This window comes from Emys orbicularis, chromosome 13 (genome assembly GCF_028017835.1).
Source record: "Emys orbicularis isolate rEmyOrb1 chromosome 13, rEmyOrb1.hap1, whole genome shotgun sequence".
NCBI lineage: Eukaryota > Metazoa > Chordata > Testudines > Emydidae > Emys > Emys orbicularis.
This window is the reverse complement of record NC_088695.1, coordinates 5337340-5356585: the sequence shown is the minus strand read 5'-3', so window position 1 is coordinate 5356585 and position 19246 is coordinate 5337340. Positions and strand designations below refer to the sequence as shown.

Below are 19246 nucleotides of genomic sequence, written 5' to 3'. Positions count from 1 at the left end.
TGGAGGTGTAATTGTAACATCCCATGTTCCCATGGGGTGAGAGGAATCGGATATGAGGCCCTTCCCCTTTGGGGGCGCTAGCTCTGATCCAGGTCCAGTGTGGAGTGGGGACTGGCTGGCTCAGAGGGGGGGGCATGCGGCCTTTCCCCTCTAGAGTTGCTGTCCTCTCACCCCACTGCTGCTCACCTGTGGCGTTCTGCTGCGCTCTGATCAGCCATGCCAAGAACCTGCAGTGCCGGGCAGGCGATCGCCCCTTGACCTGGGGCGGCTCCATGCCGATGCGGAAGAAGTTCTGCTCCCTGGGGTCATAGCGAGGCCACTGCTCCCTGCTGTTCCCTGCCCCTGTGGGATTCCTGGGGGGAAACACACCCCACACGGGGAGGTGAATGATGCTCTGGGATTTCAAAAGACAGTTGATGAAGCCCAGAGATCACACTCCCCACCCAGAGCCAGGCCTGGGCAGGGATGGGAACGTGCTCTGCTGGAGTCTGACATCCCAGACCAAGGGGTCATTAAACTTGCAAAGTCTAGCCCTTTTCCAAAATGGCTACCATCCCTTGTTGTTCCCAATCAGAGTGAAGCCGCAGGCTGCCCTCAGTTAAGATGGTGGCTGCCTCTAATTCTCCTTACATGGGGTGACGCCACAGGTTGCCCTTTATAAAGATGGCTGCTGTCTCCAGTTGTTCTCAAGTTTGAAGCCACAGGCTGCCCTAAGTTATGATGGCTGCCATTGGCCTACAGCCCTTGCAGAAAGTGAGACTGCTCCTAGGAACGATGGCATGGGCGGCGGGTATCATAGGCTGCGGGAGGCTGAGGCTCCCCAAACAGCCAGGCATGGCCCCGCCCATGCCCTGCCCCCAGTCTTTCCCCCCCGCCCCCGCTTCCCACTCGGCACGGCTCCAGTCTCCCTGTGGGGTGGCTCCGGCTCAGGCCATGCCACCTGCTCTCCCGTCGCCCTGGGGTTGAGGGTGCTCCAGGCCTGGGGGCACTAGCCTGGGGCGGGGCCAGCAGCTGCGGTGGGGAGAGCTCTGGGCATTGGTGGGGGGTGCAGAAGGGGCAGGGCCTCGGGTGGAAGGGGCGGGGCTGGGGGCTAGCCTCCCCCAGCCGGCGGTTCACGTGCCACCCATGAATGATGGCCACTGTTTTCCGATATCTAAGCCCTAAAAGCTGGCCCTATTCCGACTCCTTCCCCGAATCGCCACCCCGGCCCCGCCTCTTCCCCGCTTCCTCCCGTAAGCGTGCCACGTTCCCGCTCCGCCCCCTCCCTCCTGGAGACTGCAAACAGCTGTTTGGCAGTGGCCGGGTGGGAAGTGCTGGGAGGTAGGCAGAGGAGCGGGGACCCGGCGCGCTCAGGGGAAGAGGCGAGGCTGGGGCGGGGGGTGAGGGGAGCTTGGCTGCCGGTGGGTGCAGAGCACTCACTAATTTTTCCCCGTGGGTGCTCCAGCTCCGGAGCACCCACAGAGTCGGTGCCTATGAAGGCTGGTGCTGTGAATGCAGCGATTGTGGTTTGGGGAGGCAGTGTTCATACACCGGTGGAAAATCCCCTTCCCTCAAGGTAGGCCGTGTCTACACTATGGGGTGACTCCGGTCTAGCTACGGTGCTGTAGCCATGACCATATGGTCTTCGTAGCATAGACATCCCCTGAGTTTGTGTGGAACAGCTGGGAAAGGGCAGGCAGAATTCTGAGATCATTGGCTACTAGCTAAAAACCATGTTTCCTTTAATGAGAGTGCGTGTGTTTATGGGATTACTGACATCCTGATGAGGGAAGAAGGGAATTATCCCTAACCAGGAATCAGGGGGCTCAGATTTTACATCCCCAAAGTAAGTTCAGCTCTAGGTCAGGGGCTTCAACCAAATAGATTAACTATTTTTCACAGGGACGCCTTCTTGCATGGCATTGAGCCGGGTCTTCCTGGATGTTGTGTTCACCTGGCCAAAGAGTTACAGCTGCTCTCATGGTCTGGCTCAGGGGCACAAGAGGATTGTGGGGGATTCCCTTACCCACTCCTGGCGAATTCCGCCCAGTACCGCATCACCCTGCGGCTCAGCCCCGCCTCGGCCTCCGTGTGCGTGTAGTTGGTGCCTCTCACGGATGCCAGGGTCCCAAACATGAAGAGCAGATCAGAGCTGTGTGGCACCCCTGTCCACTCAGGTGAAGACAAGCCACTGCTGCGGTGGGTGAAGTAGTAGGCATACACGGGATTGCCAGCCTCTGCCTCTCGCCTAGCCACCTCGGCTACCGGGCACACAATGGCGTAGTCACCAACGATTTGTTCCATGGCCCATCGGTACTGTGCCTCCCCCTGCTTCTCCCCCTCCTGGCTGTACTGCTGTGCCATGGCCTGGGTGGCCTTTTCTGGTGCCCCTGGTGCTATGAGCCTCACCAGCTTCAGCAGCTCATGCCACCCGATGGAGCTGGCGTTCTCCAGGTTGAAGCTGGGGACACTGCCACTTAGCAAGTAGGAGCCTTCGTTGGCAGTGATGCCGGTCAGGATGGGTATTATAGGCTGGTCATGCTGGGCCTGGAGTAGCCTTGGTGGTGTATCAGGGAGGAAATCCCCATCTGGTGTTGGCGCAAAGGATATCCCCAACAGATCCGGGTACTGCAAAACAGAGAACTCGTGTTTGGGGAACTCCCCGGGTTCCTTCCCCTGCAGGCAGCCCACCAGGGCCGTGTCATCGCTATCAGTGCAGCCCAGCAGCTGGCCCAGCCTCCGGCCTCTCTCCTTGGCCTTCATGGGTGAAATCCAAGCCCATGGTGCTGTCGGGGCTCCGCTCTGCATCGTGACGCGGGTGAAGAGGGGCCGGCTCCCTGGGGAGAGGAGGTGGAGGCCGACCGCCCCAGCCCCAGCGCTCTGGCCGAAGAGCATCAAACGGGCCGGGTCCCCACCGAAGGCGGCTGCGTTGTCCCGCAGCCAGCGCAGCGCCAGGCGCTGGTCCCACAGGCCGGCGTTCCCCGGGGCGGCCGGGGGCAGAGACAGGAAGCCCAGCGCCCCCAGGCGGTAGTTCATGGAGGCCACGATCACCTTCTCGGTGGCGGCTAAGAAGCGGCCACTGTGGAGCTCCACAGAGGTTGCACCCATATAAAACCCCCCGCCGTGGATCCAGACGAGGATGGGGGCCGGCACAGGAGGCCGTGGATGGGGCACCCAGATGTTGAGGAAGAGGCAGTCCTCAGACTGCGGCGTATTGACGAAGAAAATTTCGGCATCAGGGTAACCAGTAAGCGGAGGCTGGTGGCAGGCGTTGCCGAAGCCGGTGGCCTCCAGGACGTGGCTCCAGGGCTGGTGGGGAAGCGGTTTCTGGAAGCGCAAGGCCCCCACGGGGGGCTCGGCGTAGGGGATGCCCAGGAAGGCCGTCACTGTGCCGGAGCCGGCCGGGAGGCGCTTGCCCCGGATAGGGCCGCTGGTGGTGAGCACCACGGTGCCATTGTCATCGGAGCCAGAGCTGGGGCCTGGCAGGGAGAGGAGGAGCAGGGAGGGAACCACGTGGAGAAGTCCCATCATGGCAGCAGCTGGAAGGGATGTGTTGGAGAACTGTGTAATGAATTGTGTTAGTCAAATGTATACTCAATAATGCGAGCAGCATTAATATTATATATATAACAGTATACGAAAATATACGGGAATTTTTGCTTTTGCATGCGATTTTGATAATACGGCACTTTTGACTTTGCTGCGACCGTTTGCACATCCAGTAACTGGTTTGTGTAAAACCCTTCGGCTGTTCAAATAGCAGGATGAAGCAGAGGGTCAAGAGGGAGCTGTTAACGCCAGCCGGGCACGAAGAAGCAAACCACAGAAACAGAGCAGTAAGAAGCATAACAACTGTTGGAAGGTCAGAACCCCTGGCTGGTGCGTGGATGTGTAAGAGCAAGGCAGAGATGGGCTGGGAGCCGGACAGATGCAAGTCAACTTGAGCAGGAGAAGTAAAAATGCATTCGTTTAGGTTACTTATTGTGATTTACGCACGAGAAGGTTGTTAACAAGGGCCTGTGGAGGGGGTGCCAGGCCTTTGTGGCCCAGCCTGGAGGCCCTGCTACTCTGCTGCACCCTGGTCCAGGAAACAGCTTTCTGAAAGGAAAAGAGCAGGGAATATTAGACCTCCCAGCTGGCAGCCATTTTGGACACCCAGTGATATCTGGTCCTCCAGGTGCTAGAAGGGCTGGGGATCAGCAAGGGCCAATCAAGACCCAGCAGGCTGAAATTAAAGGACCTACTGGCTGCTAGCATGGCAGTTCTTGGAGTTAGTGGAGTGAGCCACAAGTTGAGTGTGGCCCAAGCTGGGCCACCATCAGTGGCTGGTGTTCAGAGGGAGCCCTGCTGATTCAGTCCCCGAGAGGGGATTTAACTCCGAAGGTGTGACGGAATACACCCCTGCATTCACACCCTTCACGCTATTGCAATAACCTTTGTGCAAAATATGCCGTGTGAGGTATCATTTGAAAACGAATAACTTGCTGGTCAATAACGTCATGGTGAAATGTGTGTAGCAACATTCGGTGTAAAGTTATGAACATAAGCTGAAATCCGGTGTTTTTCAGACAAGTCTGGGGAGGGGGTAAACCTGTTTCTCAAGGACAAAGGACAAGGTGACACCCCAGCCAGGTGACATCAAAGCTGATGGGCCATCACCTGTCAAGTGGCCATTCTTTGGTAAGGAAGTGGTGTGTGTGTGTGTGTGTGTGTGTGTGTGTGTGTGTGTGTGTGCGCCTCCTTGCTCTCAGTTGGAGAGAACTTTATCTAGGAGTTACGCTCAGAAAAATACATTTCAGAGGGTGACTGAACTATAAAAGCGAGGGGCAAAACCACCCCCAATGCTATGTCTCCCTACCCATCTCTCTCTTTTCATCTAAGAAGACAAAAGAAACAGCTGTCGGGCTTTGGGAACAGATCCTGGCCTGAGAGTCTGGCCAGCAATATACTGAATACAGGGACTTCACCTTGACCCAAGGCAAGTTTGTTGAGTTTAGAAAAAATAATAGGAGTACTTGTGGCACCTTAGAGACTAACAAATTTATTAGACCATGAGCTTTCATGGGCTACAGCCTACTTCATCCGATGCATAGAATGGAACATATAGTGAGGAGATATATATATACATACAGAGAGCATGAAAAGGTGGGAGTTGTCCTACCAACTCTAAGAGGCTAATTAACTACAAAAACTTTTGTAGTGATAATCAAGATAGCCCATTACAGACAGTTGGACAAGAGGTGTGAGAATACTTAACATGGTGAAATAGATTCAATGTTTGTAATGGCTCAGCCATTCCCAGTCTCTATTCAAGCCTAAGTTGATTGTACCTAGTTGTAAGATCTAGTTGGTAGGACAACTCCCACCTTTTCATGAAGTAGGCTGTAGCCCACGAAAGCTTATGCTCAAATAAATTTGTTAGTCTCTAAGGTGCCACAAGTACTCCTGTTCTTTTTCTTGCGGATACAGACTAACACGGCTGCTACTGTGAAACCTGAGTTTAGAAAGTGTCTTATCTTTGTTTTTCTTGTAGCCGTTCCTGACTTCATGCCTCATCACTTAAAATCTGTCTCTTTGTAGTTAGATAAACTTGTTTTATTCTTTAATTGAAACTCACCCAGTGTTGTGGATCGTTCGGGTAACTCCCTTTAAGGTAGCAGATCCCCTTAGAGAAGCAACAGATCTGAAATAAAAATAAACTAATTGAGATATCCTATTTCCCAGAACTGGAAAGGACCCTGAAAGGTCATCGAGTCCAGCCCCCTGCCTTTACTAGCAGGACCAAGTACTGATTTTGCCCCAGATCCCTAAGTGGCCCCCTTGAGAATTGAACTCACAACCCTGGGTTGAGCAAGCCAATGCTCAAACCACTGAGCTATCCCACCTCCTGGACTGTCCAGGAGAGGGCTGAACAGTGCAGAACACATGTTGGGGGCGGGGCGGGGCGGAAATCCAGGACTAGGAGTGTGTTAGGGTCACTCTGCAAGTGGTAACCAAGGCTGGTGGAAGCCAGAGTGTGGCTGGTGTTTGCGGACAGGCTGCTGGGGTCAGAGTTGCTGAATCAGGGCTGTGGCTATACACGGACACTCAGGGTGTGACGTGCAGGGCCGGCTCTTGGCACCAGCAAACCAAGCACGTGCTTGGGGCGGCACATTTTCAGGGGCGGCATTCCGGCCATCATTTTTTTTTTGTTTTGCTTCAGGTGGCAAAAGCCTAGAGCCGGCCCTGGCAGCAGCAGAGCGTCATGCGCGGGAGCGCCCTTGGGCCACTGCAGTTCGTGCTGTGGGGGAGCAGCGCCTGCACCTTGTGGCTGGGCCGGGCAGGCTCTGAGCGGGGGACACTCGGGCTGGGGGCCGCCCTGTGGGGCACACGGAGCCACCTGCAGGTGCCGCAGGGCGGCCGCCCCCCAGCGCCGCAGCCAGGGCTGGGCGAAGCGGCCCGAGCCGCCCAGGGACTACGGCAGGGCGGCCAGAAGCAGCAGCAGCAGTGGGGTCATAGAGGGCGGGGCGCTGCCGTGCGGGGCCCCGTCCCGCTCTCCGGGGCTCCGCTCCCTCTGGGGCTACCCTGCCCCGGCTCCTCAGCCCCCTACCGGGGCGGTCTCCTGGCTCTGCCCTCCCAGGTCCCGGCCGGTCCTGGAGGCGGGAGCCCTGGCTGGAGGGACCCTGGGCTGAGGCGCGGCCCAGGAGCCTCGCTGCTTACCCCGACCCTGCCAGCACCGGACCGGCTGGAGGCGAGGGGGGAGTGGGCGGAGTCAGCACTGGTGTGGGGGAGCCCAGGGCTGGGGCAGCAGGGGGTGTGGGTGGGGTGGGGTGGAGTGGGGTGGAGAGCCCAGGGCTGGGGCAGCAGGGGGTGTGGGTGCGGGGGGGGGAAGAGAGAGCCCAGGGTTGGGGCGGGATGGGGTGCAGGTGGGGGAGGGCACTGGTGGGGGGGGTAAGAGCCCAGGGCTGCGGTGGGGGGCAGCCAAAATTTTTTTTGCTTGGGGCGGCAAAAAACCTAGAGCCGGCCCTGTGTACTTGAAAACTGTTATCATGTCCCCTCTCAGTCTTCTCTTCTCCAGACTAAACAAACCCAGGTTTTTCAATCTTGCCTCATAGGTCATGTTTCCTAGACCTTTCATCATTGATGTTGCTCTCCTCTGGACTTTCTCCAATTTGTCCACAGCTTTCCTGAAATGTGGTGCCCAGAACTGGACACAATACTCCAGCTGAGGCCTAATCAGCGTGGAGTAGAGCGGAAGAATTACTTCTCGTGCTTGCTTACAACACTACCGCTAATACGTCCCAGAATGATGTTTGCTTTTTATTTTTTGCAACAGTGTTACACTGTTGACTCATATTTACATTTTGATCCACTATGACTAAGGCTGCGTATCTGTCATGGAGGTCACGGAAGTCACAGATTTTGTGACTTTCCATGACCTCTGTGACTTCTGCAGCAGCCCCTGGGCCAGCAGCAGCAGTTTGGATGTGTGGAAGGGGGATCAGGGCTGGGGCAGGAGGTTGGGATGCAGGGCAGTGCTTAGCTGGGGGGGCCCCCAGCTCCCACCGGAATGTCCCTGCAGCTCCTAGGCAGAGGGGCGAGGAGGTTCCGTGCACTGCCCGTGCCCGCAGGTGCTGCCACAAAGCTTCTATTGGCTGCAGGTCCTGGCCAATGGGAGCTGCGGAGCTGGCGCTTGTGATAGGAACAGCACACAGAGCCCCCCTGGCTGCTCCTCTGCCTAGGAGCTGCAGGGACACGCCAAGCTGGGGATAGAGCCTGCAAGCCCCACCAACCCTCCCCACCCAGGACCAGTGGGGGTCCCGTTCTGTGCGCTGCCGCCTGCCTCACACCCAGCACCAGTAGAGGTCCCGGGCCATCCCCCCAGCACCCGCGGTGCCCCTGGTCCACCCCCTAGAGCACCTGCGGCCCCCTGGCCCAAGCTTTACTTAGCAGTATATAGTGAAAGTCATGAACAGGTCACAGGCCGTGAATTTTTGTTTACTGCCTGTGACCTGTCCATGACTTTTACTAAAAATACCTATGACTAATACGTAGCCTTAACTCTGACCCCCAGATCTCTTTCTGCAGTACTTCTATCTAGGCCGTCATTTCCCAGTTTGTATGTGTACAACTGATTGTTCCTTCCTAAGTGGAGCACTTTGCATTTGCAAGTACTTGCAACCCCTCCCAGCTTGGTATCGTCTGCAAACTTTATAAGTGTGCTCTCTATGCCATTATCTAAATCATTGATGAAGATATTGAACAGAACCGGACCCAGAACTGATCCCTGCGGGACCCCACTCAATATGCTCGTCCAGCTTGACTGTGAACCACTGATAACTACTCTCTGGGAATGGTTTTCCAAGCAGTTATGTAGTAGCTCCATCTTATAGTGGTTACATCTAGGTTGTATTTCCCTAGTTTGCTTATGAGAAGGTCATGCGAGACAGTATCAAAAGCCTTATTAAAGTCAAGATATACCACATCTACCACTTTCCCCCTATTCACAAGGCTTGTTACTCTGTCCAAGAAAGCTATCAGGTTGGTTTGACATGATTTGTTCTTGACAAATCTATGCTGACTGTTACCTTTCACTTTATTATCTTCTAGGTGCTTGAAAATTGATTAATTGTTTGCTCCATTATTTTTCTGGGTACTGAAGTTAATTCCCCAGGTTGTCCTTATTTCCCTTTTTATAAATGGGCACTATATTTGCCCTTTTCCAGTCCCCTGGAATGTCTCCCATCCTCCATGACTTTTCAAAGATAATTGCAAATGGCTCAGATACCTCCCCAGTTAGATCCTTGAGAATTCTAGGATGTATTTCATCAGGCCCTGGTGACTTGAAGACATCTAACTTGTCTAAGTAATGTTTAACTGGTTCTTTCCCTATTTTAGCCTCTGATCCTACCTCATTTTCACTGGCATTCACTGGATGTTCAGTGAGAAGCAGGGTCAATGAGTTGGTTATTTCTAATGGGAAAAAACAACAGAGCAGTGACTGCAAGCAAGGGAAGAGCATCCCTTACTGAGCGCCCCCATCTGTGCAGCACAGCGCCCCTTAATGCCACACTGGAGCACTGGGGACAGCACTGACTGTCAGGGGATGGCGTCCCTACCCCACTCCCTGTAGTATCTGCTGACTTTTGGAAATCTCCTTTTGAAATTCTGTCCATGCTGCCACCCTCTTAGCTTGTGAGAGCCGCTCCAGGGGAGATCCTGGTTCTGACAACATGTGGTTGGGTCATGAACATTATTGACAGCTTTGGGCATGTTTGTTCCTCCTGTGGGGTGGGTCTGAAATTGCCCTGAGGTCCCTGCGTTGCTTCTCATAGTCGCTCAGCAATAGGGTTTTGTTATTTCTAGTTGTCACCATTTGTCACAAGTTGGGTGAGTCACAGTGGGACCCTGAGTGCATATTATGCCAAAAAATTTAGCCTAGATAATCTGTTGTGGCAGCAGGGGAGGAGAATTGCTGACAGGTGGGATTGAGGGGCATTGACAGTGCTGCAGGAGGGGGGAGCCCAGGGCTGGGATATCAGAGGGCTGGGGGTCAGGACTGACCTGCATCGGCTGAGCTGCAGGGTGTGGGGGGAGCTCAGGGAAAGGTTAGCAGGAGGCAGTGCGTTGGGTCCGAGGGCCATCGGCATAGCTCTGTGGGGTGCAGGATCCCAGAGCTGGGATACCAGGGGGCTATGGATCAGCATTGAGGGGTATCAGCAGAGCTGTGGGGGGATGCCTAGGGGTGGGATAGCAGAGGGCTGGGGGTCGGGATTGAGGAGCAGTAGCGGAGCTGTGGGGAGTGGGGGGAGCCCAGGGCTGTGAGGGGATAGCTGTGGGCTGTGGGTTAGGAGTGAGTTTGTGTCAGCAAAGTTTTTTCCTGGGGCTAATTTAATGTATTCCCCATCCTGTTTGCTCTCCTGTTGATCCAAAAAGGCACTGTCCCTTTCCCTGCATGATCCCGCACTGGGAAATTCCTGCCCGGATGGTTCCCAAGCCTCAGAAAGATCTGCTGCCTCCGGGGCAGCAGGGAAACTGTCATCTCTCTGTGCTGGGGAATCGCCTTTCCCTGGCCCAGCATCTGCCAGTGACCTGGAGAAGCCCAGCATGGCCCGGGCTCTGCTCCTCACAGCTGCTGCCCTGCTGTGCCTCATGCTGGGGGTAGGTCTGCGGGAGGGATGGCACAGCTCATTTGGTGCAGAGACTCAGGGACAGCTTTGGCTGGCTTGGCCACTATGGACAGCAGTAGGGATCCTGCTGCAGCAAGTACCCCACAGGTGAGCTGGCAGCAGGGGGCACAGGGGCAGGGGCTGTGCGCAGATGGACACCCACCCCTCTCCCTCTCCGAATCTCTCTATCTCCCATCTCACCTTGTCCATCTCTCTGACTCCCTCTCTATGTCTGTTTGCACCCCGCAGTGGGGGGCCAGCAGTGCCGGGAGTGCACCATCACGAGCTGTCAGGTTGGCTGCATGCCAAAGGGGGACGCCTGCACTGCCAGGCTGGGCCAGTTCTGCAGCATCATCACAGTCATCCGGTGTGAGTCCGAGACACCCTCATCGCCCCACCCCTATGGGCCTTCATTTACACACAACCCCCCATGGTCATCAGCAGGGAGAGATCCCAGGCCTTTCAGCGCCGCAAAAGAGAGCTGTCCCTTGGACTGAAAAGAGCGCTCTGTTAGCTGGCAGCAGTGGTAGGGCTATTATCTGATGGGGACAGTCACTTGCAAGGTTCTTACATAGTGGTCATGAGCTGTCAGCCTCCACCGCAAACCCCGCTTCACCGCCAGCATTTGGAATGGTGTTAAATATATAAAAAGTGTTTTTAATTTATAAGGGGGAGTTGCACTCATAGGCTTGCTACGTGAAAGGGGTCACCAGTACAAAAGTTTGAGAACCATTGCCCTATACCCATAGCCCTAGCCCTGACCCTAGCACCTTAACCCTATGTCCATAGCCCTAACCCTAACACTCCAACCCTAACACTCATTTCTTAACCCCATTCCCATAGCCCTATCCCTAACACTGTTGCCTTAACCCTATACCCATAGCCCTAACCCTACCACTGACACCCCAAACCTAACCCGCCCAATTGCTAGTGCCCAAATACTATCCCTTAATCCTGTCTCCCAACCCTTATTCTACCCCCTAATTCAAACCCTATTATGCTCCGTGTATCCTATAACTCACCATCTCGCCCAGCCTCCCAGCCCTCTCGCTCTCTCCCCTTTACACTCTACCACATCCCCACTAATGCTAACCGAGAACCCCACCATTTAACTCCACAGACAGTCCTACCCTATCAGCCTGTTGCCTCTTCTACAATCCTAACAGTCACCCCTAACTCTGAACTGAACAGTTCCACCCATCCCCCATCATCCTGCCACTTAACCCTAACCCTCAGCTGGAACTGGAACCCATAAATCCCAATTCCCAACCCTAACACTCTAATTATAACTCTGCTCCCCAAATCTGACCCTAACTCTTCAACCTTTAACATTAAGACTAACCTTAGCCACCCCACCCCTCAGCTCTCCTCCAGCTCCTCCCAGCTTTAGCCAGCTTCAGACTCCCAGAACTGAACCAGCCCCAATCCCAACGCCGCTTCCTTCCTTGCCTAACCAAGAAGTGGGAGGGGAGTGGTTAGAACAGAGTGGGTCAGGGAGTTAGGACTCCTGGGTATTATCAACTTCTGGGGGAATTCTACGCCACTGAGTATGTGAATTCATGTGCTGTGGAGAATTTTTTTCCCAGCAGAAAATCTATTCTGTTGCAGTTATGCCTTTTGCCCTCTAGGGGCCGCTGTGGCACCAGAACAGAGAGCAGCCAGTCCCGGTCCAGCTCCAGCTGTGGAGAGGGAAGAGATGAGGCTGCCTTCCTCACAGTGCCCCGCTGGTGGGGCCAGGTGAGGACTCAAGGGATATGGGGGGACGGACAGAGTGGGGCACATGGGGCTGCTGGGGGTGTGTGTCACAGACTGGGGTTCATAAGGGCTGATGGGCGAGGGACAGACTGGAGTGGGGGCTGAATTGGAGTGGGGGTGCAGAGCCACATGGGGATGGGGGTAGGGGTTGCAGGACCACCTGGGGATGGGGGAAGGGGATGCAGGGATACATGGGGGAGTGGGTGGCTGAGTGGGGGTGCAGGGCCACATGGGGATGGGAGTGCAGGGCTTCATGGGGACAGGAGAAGGAGATAGTTGTGTGGGGGTGCAAATAAACATGGGGACGGGAGGTGCGGGGACACATGGGAACAGGGGTAGATGTGCATGACTGAATGAGAGAGGCTATGGGTCAGACAAGATCTGCATGGCTGGGGCTTCCAAACAATCCCTCCTCCCCCCCCAAAAAAACCTGTTCTATACTTCTTCCAACCACACCCTCCAAGTTCACACCCAGTCTCCTTCTCAGCAAATACTTCACTCTCCCGCAGCACCTCCATTACCCCGACCCCCACAAGCCTTTGCACTGCTTCTGAGGGGGGCCGGAAAAACATTTCTGTATTGTAGTTTAAATGAATTAATACTCAAAGTTCTGTACTGTATTAATATGCCTAGTAAGGAATCAACTTGTCAAAAACATTTCCTGAATCTTTTTTGTTGTCTGTATTGTTACAGACATATTTGCTGACAGGTATTTTGAAAGAAATTACCAAAATAATTGAAACAGGTCCGATTATATTATGTTATGTTGACAATTAAAATATGCAGAATTTTTAAATATTGTGCGCAGAAGTTTTAATTTTGTGGTGGAGAATTCCCCAAGAGTAATTATCCCCATATTGGGGATGAGAGTGGGGTTTGATGGATTAGACAAGTGTGATATGGAAGCCAAGATGCCTGGGTTCTATCCCAGCTCTGGGAGGGGATTGGGATCTAGTTGGTTAGACCAGGGGAGGCTGGGAGTCAGGAATCCTGGGTTCCGTTTCTAGCTCTGGGTGCACAGTGTGATCTCTGGCCTTTGTCATTTGCCTCATGAAAACCCAGAGCATCATTTACCTACCTCCCCCCCCGCACATGTAATCTGTGTAGTTTATTATTTCAACACTTAACCCCAACACACACACTCTCCCCTGCTCAGGAGCAGCTAATCAACATCACACGCCAGGGTTTTGTCTCTAGACTGAATATGCTTTAATGCACTGGGTGTGGAGAAATTGCAGCGGGAGGGTCCGTCCGTGTATGCCCAGCGGGTTTATTAGCAGGAGCCTCATTAATGAATCGACAGGCGCTAGCAGGAACTGGATGTTCTTGTCTGCATGGAGGGTTCCCCCCGTCAGGGGATTATAATTGCTCAGCTCTTCATTCACTGCCCCCCGGGCTGGGCACGTCCTGGGTCTGCTCCTGCAGGACACACAGTGAGTGGGGTTAACAGCAGTGGGGATGAGCTCAGACTATGCAGGGTTTGGTCTACTTGCAAATGGGAGGGGAGACCTGCGGGGAAACCAGGTGCAGCACGGGCTCAGTATGGGGTGCTCACCCCTTACAGTCAGTGCTAATCCCTGTGCAGTAGGGGGCGCTTTGCTGCACAGAGCCGCATGGGGGCTCAGCAGGGAGCTGTCTCCACACAGTCAGTGCTCCTCCCACTGCTATGTTCTAGCAGTAGGGGATGCTGTGCTGGTGGAGGTCCTGTGTTTCCCAGCATCTGTGAACCCCGGTGTCCAATGTGCAACATTCTGCTCTGCCTCCCATAAGAGTCCCACCACCTCCAGCACAAAGGTTTCCTAGCGGCTGCTGGATTCTCCTTCACTCCCTGTGCTGCACAGTTACACAGTGGCCATGCCCCTCCCCAGAGCCAGCTGTGTGTTATTTTTTCACTGCCTCTTTTCTCTTCAGTGCCATTATGGGCCACCTGCCCCCAGGCCCCTCTGTCCTCGGATCCATCCCTCTGTCCCCACCCACCCTGTTAGGCATCACCCTGTCTTAGCTCATGCCTCCTCCACTGGAAAGGGGTCTATATGGCGTTTGGCTGGTACAGGAAACACGGGTGTTATTGTCCTACCCAGAGGGGCTGAGCAAGTAAAGATGGGGCTGACCTGGGGCTGCCCCACAGCAGATGGGTTCTGGAGTTCCCAGGGGATGTGAGATCTACCCCAGGCAGGAAAATGGGGCATCTCTAGGAGGCCAGAAGATCCCATGGATTTGTGAATGTGATCCAGGGTATTTCCCCTCTACGGGGCACCAGCTCCAATCCAGCCCCAGCGATAGTGGGGATTGGCTGGCTCAGAGGGGTGGGGAGACACGAGGCCTTTCCCCTCTAGGGCTGCTGTCCTTTCAGCCCTCTGATGCTCACCAGTAGGGCTCGGCTTCCTTGTGAGCAGTGATGCCAAGAAGCTGCAGCGGTGGGCAGGGGACGTCTCCTTGACTTGGGGCGGCTCCAGTCCGATGCGGAAGAAGTTCTGCTTTGTGGGGTCGTAGGGGTGCCACTGCTTCCCGCTGCCCCCTATCCCCGTGGGGTTCCTGTGGGGGAAATTCAACACGCCCCACAGAGGTTAGTACCAGGCCTGGGCAGGGATGGGAACATGCTTTGGCTTGAGTCTGACATCCTGGTTGCAGGGGTCATTAGGAGACAACTTGAAAAACTTGGCCACTTTCCAAAATGGCTGCTATCCCTTGTTCCCAATGAGATTGAAGCCAGAGGCTGCCCTCAGTTAAGATGGCTGCTGCCTCTTGTTCTCTACATATGGGGTGACTCTACTGGTTGCCATTTATAAAGTTGAGCAATGTCCTCGTTGATCTTGATGACATGGAAGTCACAGGCTGCCCTGAATTATGATGGCTGCCATTGGGCTACAGCACTTCGTAAAGTGAGACTGCCCCTAGGAAAGATGGCCACTGTTCCCCATTGTTTCTAATGGGACTGAAGCCAGGCTTCCCTCAGGGAAGATGGACATCCTTTGTGCTCATAGACATAGGAAAGGGCAATTCGGGGAGCAGAGCAACATGCGCGGATGGAGGTGGGGGAGACAAGGAGTGACACTGGGATGTCAGGGAACATAGGGGCATAGATAGGAGGATCTGAACTGGAAGGAAGTCTGAAGCCACCATTTTTCCTCACTTAAGATGGCCCCTCTCAGTTGTCCTTCCAAGTAGGATGAGGTCACATGCTGCCCTAACCCAAAATGGCCACCATCTCCCACTGTGCTCAATGAGATTGAAGCCACAAGCTGCCCTGAGTCAGCTGTCGTTTGCCTACAGCCCTTTCACGTGTCAGCCAGGCTGTCCCTAGGAAAGATGGCCACCACCTGCCATTGTTCTTAAGGAGCCAGAAGCCACAGGCTGCCCTAAGTTTAGAAGGTTTCCCTCTGCTTGAAGCCCTGCAAGTAGCAGGGACGTTGCCTGGAGGAAAGATGGTGGCCTGGGGGAACAGCAACTCTATGGCTCCCTCTGTAGGCAAAGTAGAGGAACAGAGGCCAGCTTCCTGCCTGACACTGGGCTAATCTGCATATGCAGCTCCCCGGCTCACCCTGTGGGTACATGGGAAAGTAGAAGGGGCACCAGCCTGCTAATAGGTGTAATCTGCAGACGTCCCACACGCGCCATGCAGTGACCAATGCTGCACAATCGGGGATTTTCCCATGTGTAGAGCTCACAATATGTCTCACATTGGCTGTGTTAGGGTTAGGGTTAGGGTTTGTAGTGTAGACAAGCCCATAGATTCCAAGGCCAGAAGGGACCAAAGTGATCATCTCATCTGATCTCCTCTGTAACACAAGCCACAGGAGTTCCCCCAAACAATTCCTAAAGCAGATCTTTTAGAAAAAGATGCAATCTTAATCATCAGTGATGGAGAATCAACCACGACCCTTAGAAAATTGTTCCAATCGTTAATTCCTCTGACTGTTAACAATGTATACCTTATTTGAAGTCTGAATTTATCTTGCTTTGACGTCACACCTTTAGATCATGTCAGACCTTTCTCGGCTAGACTGAAAAGCCCATTATTAAATATTTGGTACCCAGGCAGGTATTTATAGACCCCTCCACCTTCTCTTAGGAAAGCTACATCGATTGAGATCCTTGATTCGATCACTATAAAACAGGTTTGCTAATCCTTTTGTCATTCTCGTGGCTCTTCTCTGGACCCTCTCCAATTTATCAAAACCCTCTAATTACCCAGGTGATCCCATTTACCCTTTTTTATAAACTGGCATGACATCAGCTTTCTTCCAATCTTCTGGAACTTCCCCTGTGCTCCAAAATGTATCGAAATTCAACATTAATGGGCCAGAGAGCTCCTTAGTCAGCTCTTTTAAAACTCTTGGATCCAAATTATCTGGACCTGCTGATTTAAAAATGTCTAATTTTGGTAGCTTCTGTTTAACATCCTCCAGAGATACTAGCGTAATGGAAAGAGTGTTGTCATCCCCATACGATGAGACTATATCACCTGTTTTTCCCCAAATACAGAACAGAATGATTTATTGTAGACTTGCATTACTATTGATAATTCTGCCATTTCCACCTAGTAATGGACCAATCGCATGGTCAGGATTCTTTTTGTTCCTACTATTGTTAAAAAACTCCTTATTGTGCTTAACTCCACTGGTCATAGATTTCTTCTTGTGACTCTTTGCTTCCCTCCTCAATTTTCTACAATTGCTAATATCTGATTTATATTCATTACTATCATCTTCTCATTTCTTCCATGTGTGGTATATTATTATTATTATTATTATTACTTTTTTATGGCTGCCTTCCCTTCTCTAATCTGAGAATCAATGGGCCCAAAGTGGGTGGATAGAACTAGAATGGGGAATGTTGAAGAGATTTTTTGGGGAGTTTTGCTTGCTTATTTTTGATGTAAGGGAGCGTGCCTTTGTATCTATGCCCTGGTCTATGCTTAAAAGTTAAGTTGCCACACTTAACGCAATCAGAGATGTGAGAAAACCACACACCTGACTGCTGCTCCACTGCTGGAGCAACCCCTTTGGCTGGTGCAGGCTGCATCTACACGATAATTGGTGTAGCCATGCCCGTATAGTCTCCGTAGCAGAGACATCCCCTGCGTTTGTGTGGCAGGGCTGGGAAAGAGCAGGCAGAGCTTTGAGAGTACTAGCTCCTAGCTAAAAACCTTGTTTCCTTGAATGAGGATGGTTGTGTTCATGGGATCACTGACATCCTGATGAGGGAAGAAGGGAATTAGCCCTAACCTGGAAGTAAGTTCAGCTCTAGGTCAGGGGCTTCAACCAAACAGGTTATCTACATTTTAAAGGGACTCCTTCTTTGCCATGGCATTGAGCCGGGTCTTCCTGGATGTTGCGGACACCGGGCCAAAGAGCTACAGGCTAGTTGTTTTCCTGGGCGGCCTTAGGGGCACAGGAAGATTCCCTTACCCGCTGCTGACGAACTTGCCGCAGTACTGCATCATCCTTTGGCTCATCGCTGCCTCGGCCTCCGTGTGCGTGTGGTTGGCTTCTCCCACGGACGCCAGGGTCCCGAACAGGTAGGGCAGCTCAGAGCCGTGCGGCACCCCCGTCCATAGAGGTGTAGACAATCCGCTCATGCGGTGGGTGAAGTAGTAGGCGTACACGGAACTATTGGCCTCCGCCTCCCGCCCAGCCACCTCAGCTACCGGGCACACAAAGAGGTAGTCACCAGCGATTTGATCCATGGCCCATCGGTATCGTGCCTCGCCCTGCCCCTCCCCTTCCTTGCTGTACCGCTGTGCCACGGCCCGGACGGCCTCTTCTGGGGCTCCTGGCACTGTGAGCCTCACCACCTGCAGCAGCTCCTCCCAGCCGACATTGCTGGCGTTCTCCAGGTTGAGGCTGGGGGCACCAAAGATTAGCATGTGGGAGCCTTCATTGGCGGTGAAACCAGCCACGATAGGCATAGGCTGTCCGTGCTCAGCCTGCAAGAGTCTTGGTGGTGTATCAGGGAGGAAATCCCCATCTGGTGTCGGCACAAAGGGCAGCCCCAGCAGCTCCCTGTGGTGCAAGACGGAGAACTCATGTTTGGGGAACTCCCCTGCTTCCTTCCCCTGCAGGCAGCCCACCAGGGCGGTGTCATCGCTATCGGTGCAGCCCAGCAGGTGGCCCAGCCTCCGGCCTCTCTCCTGGGCCTCTCTGAGTGAAATCCAGGCCCATGGTGCGTTCGGGGCTCCACTCTGCATCGCGGCGCGAGTGAAGAGGGGCCGGCTCCCTGGGGAGAGGAGGTGGAAGCCGACTGACGCAGCCCCAGCGTCCTGGCCGAAAAGGAGGAAACGGGCTGGATCCCCTCCGAAGGTGGCTGCGTTGTCCCGCAGCCAGTGCAGCGCCAGGCGCTGGTCCCACAGGCCGGCGTTCCCCATGGTGGCTGGAGGTAGGGACAGGAAGCCCAGCGCCCCCAGCCGGTAGTTCATGGAGGCCACTATCGCGTTCCCGGTGGTGGCTATGAAGCGCCCGTCGTAGACATCGACGGAGGCTGCACCTGAGAAGAACCCCCCGCCGTGGATCCAGACGATTATGGGGGCCGGCGCGGGGGGCCGGGGATGGGGCACCCAGATGTTGAGGAAGAGGCAGTCCTCAGACTGTGGCGTTTTGGGTGTCCATGTTTCAGCCTCAGGGTAACCAGTAAGCGGAGACTGCAGGCAGACATTGCCGAAGCCGGTGGTCTCCAGGACGTGGCTCCAGGGCTGGTGGGGAAGCGGTTTCTGGAAGCGCAAGGCCCCCACGGGAGGCTCGGCGTAGGGGATGCCCAGGAAGGCCGTCACTGTGCCGGAGCCGGCCTGGAGGCGCTTGCCCCGGATGGGGCCGCTGGTGGTGAGCACCACGGTGCCGTCGTCATCGGAGCCAGAGTTGATGCCCGGCAGGGAGAGGAAGAGCAGGCAGGGGAGCGCAGAGAGGAGTCCCAGCATCGCAGCAGCTGTAAGGGAAACCCCCCCAGAGGGAGTTATAGGGAACGGGATCTGGGGTCTTTCCCCTCTAGGGGGTGCTGGCTCCCATCCAGTCCCAGCCACCTAATTACAGACAGCAGAAGGGAGCTCCGTACTTCAGACTAGATCCCAGTTAGCAAATAGAGCCCCTTGGTGTGTACCACCCGTGCTCTAGCTCGCTGCTGTGTTCCCTGCTCTGCATCAATCCTGAGTCTTGTTCTGGGCGGGGAGTGGGGTCTAGTGGTTAGAGTTGGGAGGGAGGCTGGGATTGAGGACGCCTGGGTTTTACTCTGGGAGGGGAGGGGAGTGGGGTCTAATGGGTTAGAGTGTTGGGCTCTGGGAGCCAGGGCTTCTGGGTTCTATCCCCAGGTCTGGGAAGGGAGTGGGGTATGGTGGATTATACCACTGTGGGCCGGGAGTCAAGAGTCCTGGC

General features: G+C 54.4%; 2 protein-coding genes across 2 annotated transcripts; both read right to left on the bottom strand.

The window, feature by feature from the left end:
• Positions 1–2001: 2001 nt before the first annotated feature.
• Positions 2002–3510, bottom strand: LOC135887947 (acetylcholinesterase-like). The gene has a single exon (XM_065415749.1). The coding sequence runs from the start codon at positions 3508–3510 to the stop codon at positions 2002–2004; it is 1509 nt and encodes a 502-aa protein (XP_065271821.1).
• Positions 3511–17289: 13779 nt separating this feature from the next.
• On the bottom strand, positions 17290–18795 carry LOC135887994 (acetylcholinesterase-like). Its single transcript, XM_065415803.1, has one exon. It carries the CDS (start codon positions 18793–18795, stop codon positions 17290–17292), a length of 1506 nt encoding a protein of 501 aa, XP_065271875.1.
• Between the last annotated feature and the right edge of the window lie 451 nt (positions 18796–19246).